General features: G+C 37.3%; 1 protein-coding gene across 3 annotated transcripts in view; it reads left to right on the top strand.

Moving 5' to 3' along the window:
* The first annotated feature begins 788 nt into the window (after nt 1-788).
* Nucleotides 789-9697, top strand: part of SYTL5 (synaptotagmin like 5) — a 66707-nt gene continuing 57798 nt past the window's right edge. For all 3 annotated transcript variants that reach the window (XM_064497718.1, XM_064497712.1, XM_026104121.2), the window contains exon 1: nt 789-1241. In XM_064497718.1, coding sequence (XP_064353788.1) covers nt 1123-1241 — 119 coding nt within the window. In that variant the 5' untranslated portion in view covers nt 789-1122. The remainder of the gene's footprint in view (nt 1242-9697) is intronic.

The raw sequence follows: 9697 nt of genomic DNA, 5'->3' as shown, positions 1-9697 counted from the left end.
GTTGACCAAAAGCTTTTGATGTAGCTTCATGGTGGCTGTTTTCAAATAGGGTCAAATACAGTGCTTCAGTATTGACTATGGTGTCTTTTCTGTTTTTGGTTGGGAGCTGCTTTCTGTTTAGGAAGTATAAAAAAAGTATGAAGTGGTATTTGTCTCGCTTCTGAGTGTCTACATTTTAATCAGTCATTCTAGGTTTCCAGTGTATTCAGTGGAAGGGAGTGGGCACTTCCAGGACATGTTGTCCTAAGTTAAATGTCTACAGTAAGTGGATAAATTACTCCTTAAAAGCTCCTATTATTGTCCATTGACTGTAAAGTGAGTGTAATGGGTGATGAGCTGAGGCATAGGTGTATACTTATTGTTAGGTGAGTCCTGCCTTTAGCACTGTCCTCTGCTATCCTTCCTCTTGTTAATTTGTACTTTTCTCTGAAAGTAATCTCATAGAAATCAATACATTCGTTTTTTCCCAGATGCTTATTACTGTAAGGATAGCTGTATTACAAGGTGAATATAATAATTTAAGTGTACCGCAATAGGAGGGTAATTGCAAATTGTATTGCACCAGGTAGGGCTCTCATGAGAGCATAATAATCATCCATTAGAGAGTAAATAAACAGTAGCATAGAGAAAACGGGGTATAAATGGCCCATGAGACAACCTGATGGTCTGCAAGAAGTAGGCATTTGTTCTTTGGCTTTCAAACCAATACTAGGTTTAGCCTTTCTTATATCAGACCCTGATGATAATGCCAAAATCACTTCCCTTTGTTTCTTTTGACTTTCAGATAGTTTGAAATATATCCAGCTCCTCTGTGGCTCCAAACTACGGGTATGCCAAGAAGTTGATTCTGATACCAGTTGTGCATACAATCTGAAGGCCTACAGCGAGCCGGTGAGCCAGGACACGTGGGCATTTTGTGACCAGGAAAATGACTGGTTTCTTTGGGGAAGAAACAAAGAAGAAGCCTTTATTTCTTGTGTAATTGGAACATTTATCAAAATACTTCTTGACTGTGTGAATCTTGTAACTCTGCCACAAACGTGCCTTCGGACCTGTGTAAATAAATCATTGGAAGAATTGCTTGGACAAAGCAGTCATTAAAGGAGTGTCTACTGAGGAATCATGACCAAGCACTTGGAGATCATCAATTTGTCATTTTTATTGGAACATGAAAAGGAAACAATACTGGGAGTACTGAAGAGAGATGAATATCTGAAAAAAGTTGAAGATAAAAGGATAAGGTAATCCTTTTTATTATTATTAAAAAAAAAAAAAAAGAACTTTCTGTGACTTAGGTATTCTTGCAGCTCTCTGTGAAGATTTTTCTAGATGCCCTGGAGGAAGGATGAGCATTGGGTGATGGCAGAATTAGTTATAAGTCAGTCAGGTGTGTTAAAAACAGAGAAAAATGGTTGCTAGTGTGTCCCTACGTAAATGCATGATTGCGAAGTGTCCGTTGCTTCAAAAAAAAGAAGAAACATAATAGATCTGAAACTTTAATCCTGGGCGCTTCATTGGCACATGGAATTGTTGAAAGAAGAATAGTTATTTTGTTCTAGTAACGATTTTATATAAGGCTAATCTGCAACATGTTACCTATGCATACTTCATATTAATTACACTTAGAACGACAGTATTGCTTGAAAAGTTGTCGTTTCATCTTCATTAATTTGTATAACACTTAAAATGTAGTGAAAATAGTTTAATGAAATATGATGACTTACTCTAAAAATACATCCAAATTCTCTTTATTGATTTTGATACTACATTTAGGATCACACAATTCATTTTTCATACTCTCAAATGTTCAGATAGCCTCAAGGAAATGAAATATACAAGCTAGGTTTGTGCATGTGTGTCTTGAATGCAAGAACATCTTTTAGAAACTAATGATGTGTTTCAGTGAAGAAGGTAGCTGAATTGTTTCTGTGGTACAATAAAAATGAAATACTTTATTTTCTAGTTAACAGGCTCAAAGCGTCACTGAAAGCTCAAATCTTATGCTGGTAACAAGCAAAAATATAAGGCAAGGGTTTTTAAATTTCAGATTCTGTAGATCTTGCCCAGTTTGGCTGAAGTTATTGCATGTGAATGGAAGATTTTAATAAGGCTCTTGACCTTCTTTCCCTGAGGGGAGCTGTATGCTTTGTGTCTCTTTAGGGCTGACTGTGGGAGGGGAAAATTGGGAAGTGTCACAGGAAAAGTGTGCATGTGCCTGTATGCTGGAGTCCATGTAATATGGGACAATGCAAGATGGTGCCCTTTTTCTTTCTCTTGCAATGTTTACAGAAGGAGGAGGAAGGAGGGATGCTTCATTTTCCAAACAGCTTAGTAAATAAATAAATAAAAATGGAGATGAAGTATGGCTCTTGGAAGATGCTGGATGGGAAAGGTAGAGACTTAGGGGGTGTTGATAGAGTCCATATGTTCTTTTCTGAGAAAAAAGGAGAAATTGAAAGAACAATGTGTGGAGGCAGACTGAGTCAGGTGTTTCAGATTATGACTCAAATTCAGTTAGTTTATCTAAATATCAGTTCTGCAAAATTTTTGTATGCTTTTCCAGTATGTTGTTGCTGCTCCCCCTGCCTCCCTCTCCCTTTTTAAAGTTTTTGAAAGAAAACTTTTTTCTATTATGTTAGTTCTGAGAAACGAGTTTAGCATGGATGTGCACAGTACTTAGTGATGGCGAGGATGCTAGGTGTGAGGATGCTAGGTGTGAGGATGCTAGGTGTGAGGATGCTAGGTGTGAGGATGCTAGGTGTGAGGATGCTAGGTGTGAGGATGCTAGGTGTGAGGATGCTAGGTGTGAGGATGCTAGGTGTGAGGATGCTAGGTGTGAGGATGCTAGGTGTGAGGATGCTAGGTGTGAGGATGCTAGGTGTGAGGATGCTAGGTGTGAGGATGCTAGGTGTGAGGATGCTAGGTGTGAGGATGCTAGGTGTAAACCAGAGTTTGCTGGTTTCTGTCCATGTATTCCAAGGCCAGACTGCATTGTGATTTGCTAAAAAGCATCTGAGACAAGTGCATTCAGCAGCTGCTGAGGCTGCTGTATAAAACCGAATTTGTTAAGCCACAAAAAGTTAACTGCCAATTTTGGAATCTTCTTCCTTTGAGATAACCAAGTCTAAATGGAGTGCCCCTATTGATGTGCAATCCATTTAACCGGGGAAATGTAGTGGCTCATCTAAACAAGTGGGCTAAACCTGGCTTGTCTTCCTTAGTGCAAGACTGGGAAGGAAAGATGTTTCTTTATGGTAGTAAGAGCAAATTAATCGCTGCATCTCGTTTATGATTCTTATGAAGATGAAAACAGAAGATCAGAAAACAGATGGAGCACTGTTTGTTTTAGGCATTGTGCATAGCTTTGGAATAGGATAAGCATTTCAGTAAAAGTATTTCGGTTTTCTAAGGCAATGGCCTTGGAAATGTGTCCCATGCCTGTAGTCATCTACCAAAGGCTTCTGTATTAAGTGCAGCAGTGTATCAGGATGGTAGCTTACTAAACCCCCCAGAAACCTTTCTTTTCTACTACTGTTGTTTCCCAATCTCAAGTGAAAAGTTGAAACCTTTGTTCTTTTTTGAACTCTTAAAAACCATACTTAGCTGCTCTTTTTGCAATACTGGTAAAAGTCACTCTGCCAAACCTATGGAGTTTGAGAACTAAAGACAGCTCTGGAACATGTGATTCAGTAAAAGGATGGGTGGTAGAGGCTCATCTGCGTTTTACCACAAAGCGAAAGAGCACCTTAAGGAAAGATTGAAAAATGAAGTCAATCTGAAATATAATGGTAATTAGGAGGAAGTTCTTGGAAATAACTTGAGATGTGATGTGATGCTCATACATCCTTCTGGCATCTATAGAGATCAGTTGGTTTTAGATTCACAGCATACATGGAGAATTGTCATCAAGGCATTAAGTACCTAATAATGCTGGAATGTAGTCTATAAAAGACTTCCAAGATGCTCAGACTATAAAGAGCTGGGTGGGTAACTCTGCTTCTTGGGAGACTTCATAATTTTTCTTTCTGAATGCAGCTTGGCAAGGATGTCTTTAATTATGGCTCATAAGAATACTTCAGAGAAACATGTGTCTTTGGAATGCCATTTGGTGCAATCTGTTACATATTTTATTGAAATACTTTTCAGAAGAACAAGTCCTTTTATATTTGTTTTCAATGCATTTTTCATTCTATCAAGATGCTTACTTGCACATTACATTGCAGAATTTTTTTCAGTCTGTTCCGCTCTTTCTGAATTTGTCTTGACAATTATTTTCTCTATCAGTCTTCAAAAGCCATTGTAACTTGAAAGGGTCTTTTTAGTCAACATGAAAACACTAATAAGTGTAGGAGGATATCCTAAAAAGCAGAATTATTAAGAGTTATATTCATGATCACTGCTCATGCTTCTGTTCTGAAGTGCAGGTGGCTGTTCTTGTTTTTTATTTGATCTACAAATACTTCATCTTCACGTGAGAAATACGGAAGGCAGCAAGTACTCTTCCTGTTGTCTAGTTTAGCTAATACAAATAAGCAATGCTTTTAAATAAATATTGGGGTTTATTTATGTTCTCAACTTTCCATGTGCATTTGGTATAAGTGGAAATCTTTCTTTAAATTGGATATAAATTGAAAAGAATTACTGGATTACTTGTGCAAATGAAAGCCTACAGTGTTCTAAGCACTGATCTGCAATGCTTTCAACATCAGTTCAATAATCATCAAGATTGTTTGTTATTGCTAAGATTACTTGGGTCAAAGTCATTAAATTACATAGAGTTAAAATAGCTAAAAATAGTAATACTGACCATTCTGAGAGTTAAACAACTGTGTAGTTGTTTTAATAGCTGAGTTGCTGGGAGAAATTTGCATTTGGAGAATGGCAGTCAAGACCAAGAACTGAAATGTGTATTTTTTCTCCCATCCTTTCACTGTTTTTAAATAATTTTGTTCTTTTAATATGCTTTTTATGAAAACCTGTATCACAGTTAATGTATATTGCAACAAGTCATGAAATCAAAACTGAATCAAAGAATGTATTTGCTAAAAGGGAGGTGCACTGTGTTCTAAATGGGTTTCATCTAATTGTTGTTGGTTTGTTTCTGTTCCAACAATAGCACCACTGTGTCCACCCCAGCTGTGATGTTTCACAGGGAACTTGTTCTGATGGTTATGCCATTCTGGGTCTGAAGTTAGCACTTCACCTCAGTATTAATATGATACCACAGAGCGAAAAAAACACAGATACACTTGCTGCTAATGTACATTGCTTTCTTACCTTACCTGTTTTTCTAGAGAGCTTTTAAAATACAAAGGTGTTTACATAGCAAAGCTTTGAATGCTGTGCTTTTAAAGAGGAGACACCAATGGAATAATTGCTGGACCAAGAAAATAAAGACGGAACACACCAATATCTTCCAAGGATGAGGCTTTACTGTGTTATTACTTGAATCATTCTCTCAGTCTTTTTGTTGCCTTGTATAAGGATCCCTCCAGCCCCAGTTTTGTGTTGTCAGGGAAAGCTTGTCTTTTGAGCTAAACAAATGGCATCACCCTGTCAATCAGAAGAGCTCCACAGAGGCAATTTAAAATACTAACTCTGTTACAATACAGGAAAAACTGTTAGCATGGCTACCACCCTGTGGTAACTACAGGCAAGTACTTCAGAAAAAGTTTTAAAGTTTGAATAAAGGGAATGGAAATAGATCTCTCTGCTAATTCTGCATTTGGACTTGTTTTAAGTGCAAAATGATTTGTAGATTAGTATATAGTATGATATATGGTCTGTGCTTTTGCAAGACTGCCTATAAATAGTATTTTAAGGAAAAAGACCTTGTGTTAAAGCATGTTGTTTGTCCATGTGTGTGTATGGGAAGAAAGGAGACTGCTTGTCTGGCAGCTGTCACATTTGACAATTAAATCCTTACGTTTAAGATGTTGTTACTATTTGAACCAGAAACTTTTTCAAGCAAAAGTGGTTACTATTGCTAATACTGTAAGCCTAGATGTCTGTTTTGCTCGCAATTATTCTTTGAAAGTGACGCTCCTCCATTGGTGAAATAATTAATGACTTTTCTGACAGTGATTAATTCTCCTATTCTTATACTCTGGGTACAATTGATTTTATCAATGCTTAGTAAGAAACCAACAAGCAATTTGTTTTGTTTATCTTGGTAACAGTTTCTAGTTGAGGGGGGGAGTTACTGAGAAAAAGGTTCATCTGTGGAAGTTTGTGATCATTATAGTCTCCAATATCATTTCAATTCACATACCTCCTTTCTTTCTGTTCCCTTGCCTCTATTCTGCCATTCGTTGCTCTGATTTTCTTTTCCCTTTACTAATTCGTTCTTTGCGTTCCTTCTGTTTTCTTTCATTGTCATGAATATACCACCCTACTCAAATGTTCTTAAACAGTTTTTATAATACAAATCTATTACATAAGCAAAATGGGGAAATTTGTGCTTATAAAATAAACACCTAAAAAAATTTCAGGTACTCATTTTTTTTAATCCTTTTATGAATTGTCAATAAGATAAACTGTTACTTTCCAGATGTTTTGTCAGACAGTGGAGGAAGTTTGATTCCATTTTGAGGAGGTGCTGGGAATCAGTCAGGGGAGGGTATTTCCTTTCTCCCTCAGCCACCAGAAGAATGAGTTTCTCAGTTTCTGCACAGAAAAATTCTCCTGTAGTATCTAAATTAACAGGTGCACAGGTTCAGATGGAGAACATGGGCACTCATCTGTGCAGGAAACATGGCTTGTTTAAGAACATGTGTAAGACAGAAGCAATTTCAACTTCCTGAACCCTTTTTCTTGCTTAATTCTTTAATGATGGTTTGTTGGGGACAATTTTTTTCCACTGTATTTTTTTATAACTTTTTGAACTCTGAAACATGTAGAATCACAAAAGAAAATTGAGGATACTTGAATTCTGCTGCTCCACATCTTTTTATAAGAAATAAGTTTTCAAAAATAGAAAACAAGGGAGAGAAGCAGGAGCAATTTGAAAATTAAAACTGAGGAATCCTGTGCGTCATTGCCTTCAGTAATAGTGTTTTTCAAAAAAGGGAGCAGGAGTGAGGCAGAAAAGTTTCAAACTAAAAAAAGAAAAAAGTTTTCCAAAATTCTACTGACATGAAAAAAAAATAATATTGGAATGAAAGAAAGTTAATCAGTTTTGACACAATAATTGTGTGTCTTTTGATAGCTACTTACCAAAATGCAAAACATTTTTGAATGAAAATTGAATTTGATGGGACAAGCCAGAGACAACAACATTCTTGTCTTGTAAGGGCTGGTGTACAATTAAGAGATATTGGATATTCTATACTTTCCTTTCTATGCCCTGCAAAACTGGGATAATTTAATCAAGATTTTTGAAATCCTGTGATGGAATAAATCTTGCAGGGTTAGAGGAAGTGATGGCATTTAGGAAGTGATGGAGCAGAGACATTCTTACCTCTTGCAGCAGTATAGCTATTCTGCTTTTCTAAATTTGAAGAATGAATGTTCTTTAGTGTTCTCTGTATCTATATAGGTTCTCTATGCTACTAAGAAAAAATGGCTCCACTACAGGTTCCTGTTGCTTCTTCATCTCTGCAGGATGACAAGGGTTGGGGAATACTTAGTCTCTGGAGGCTGCATTCATGGGGGAATGCCTTTGATGCTTGAAGTTACAATGAGTGAAATGAGGAGGGAAGAGTCAGTCTCCTCCCAGGTCTGCCTCATGCTGCTTGCAGGCTGAGGGCAACAGGACTGAGAGCTACTGTCGCTTTCTGTTCCCTGGTTGTGGTTTTGTGGAATTGTGGTCCTGGCTGTGTGCATTTTTTTTCCCCCCCTTATCATTTCAGGGCACTGACTTTTCATGTTTGCTTTTTAGACGATCTTCCTCCAGGATCTGAGTCAGTTATCAAATTTGCTGTAAGCTAAGTCTTGTTTTCTTCCAGTTTGCTTCTTTGTATGAGCATTTTGGGCACCACCTAGAAAGGCTTGGATTGACTTATTCAGTGTTACCTGGCATATTATTTACTAGGACCAAAATTCCTCTCCAATGCACTTAAGATATTTTCTCTGACAGGATGGGGATCTTAATATAGCATTCATATTTAAAAGAATGGCTAAATATTCTACTGTCATTGGCAGTAATAAATTCCTTTTGAATTAGCTATCTTCTATCAAACAGCTATCATACTAGATCATTCAGAAACTTCAGCGTATTAATTTGGCTTTTTCTGATTTTTTCCCCTCATTTGTATTATGAGGAAAGAATTGATAAAGATTAATCTTTGTTTAAGATATGAGATTAAAAATATCTAACTGTATGGTTTATTAGATTTCTTTAAAATTAAGGAGAACTCAAATTTTAGAATGGCAAAGGGAAATCAAGTTTTTCCACTACATCTGGTTCCCATATCGGGGAGTGAGGGTTACCGGTAAGTCAGTCTACCTACGTGCTGAACCTGCTATCCCTTTTCAGTATTGTGTAAGTAGTGCAGCTAGGTGGTGGTTGTTTAGAGGTTGTTACGGTGATGGATTATTTTCACATGACTCACCTACCTCCTCCTACTCTTCCTGACCCTTTGGACATTTAATTCTTTATTTTCTAAGACCCGAATATATTTGTTACAGTCAATCAGTAGTTCAATTCAATAAACAGTGTAAAAAATCCCAAAGGAAAGTTCATATCCAGCATATCTGTCCATATATAGTTTACTTGCTTGCTTTAAATTTTTGTATTCATTTGTTTGGTTTAGTCAGTGGAGAAGCTGTCAGTTGTTTTATATTACTTTGGTTTCCTAAAAATCCTCTAAGGCAGCAGTGTATTAAGAAAACAGAAAACAAACACTTCAGAATTCATAGTTTTGGCAGATGAACTATCATCTGATAAGAATTCAAAAATTTGTATCAGATAAAGAATGGAAAATACTGTAGGATAGACTGATAATTAGCAAAAATCGTGACATCAGAGTGTCTGTGGAGTTTCTGAAATGCAATGGGTCGCTGTTGAATTTTTTTAAGCATAAGTGAGCCCCTGGAAATAAATCTGGAAGGAAAAATGAGACTTTGCCAAATATTTAGTATTCTAAATGTTTTGAGACTGGAGGATCAACAATATTCATTCTCTCAGTTACCCTGCCACCTGGGCAAGGTTCAGATTGTTGTTTTGCCTGCAGAAATTCAAGTCCCAGAAGAAACTGGAAATGAATTGTATGTGCCCCTTTAGTTTTATTGTGTGTGATTGACCAGATCTTTGCAATACTGAGTAAAAAGTGTCTCTTGAAAGACTACATCCATGCAAACCCTGGCCAGCAGTTCTAATATCTAAAGTCTCACAGTTTGTACAGGAGACCAAGAAGACAATGTGGGAGGGAGAAGGTGACCAACAGTCAAGTGAGGAAGTGGTGGACCAGGCTGACAAGTAAAGTTGGTGGGGTGATGTGGACAGGAAGGACCTTGTAATCAAGAAAGCAGGGCTGAGGGAGGGGACCAGTTCAAGAATATCCACATGAATGAGGAAGTCCGTACTGGACAGAATTATGGGGAAAGCTCTCGCATCCTTTCTGGGCAATCAGCACACTTGGGTGCCTCTCTGAAGTGCCTGTACACTAACGCATGCAGCACAGAGAAAAAGCAGGAGGAATTAGAAGTGTGCATGCAGTTGCAGGGCTATGATCTCATTGGGATCAAAGATGTGGTG

The sequence above is a fragment of the Dromaius novaehollandiae genome, chromosome 1, assembly GCF_036370855.1.
Source record: "Dromaius novaehollandiae isolate bDroNov1 chromosome 1, bDroNov1.hap1, whole genome shotgun sequence".
NCBI classification, from domain to species: domain Eukaryota; kingdom Metazoa; phylum Chordata; class Aves; order Casuariiformes; family Dromaiidae; genus Dromaius; species Dromaius novaehollandiae.
The sequence above is the reverse complement of the archived record's forward strand: the minus strand, read 5'-3'. Positions and strand labels throughout refer to the sequence as shown.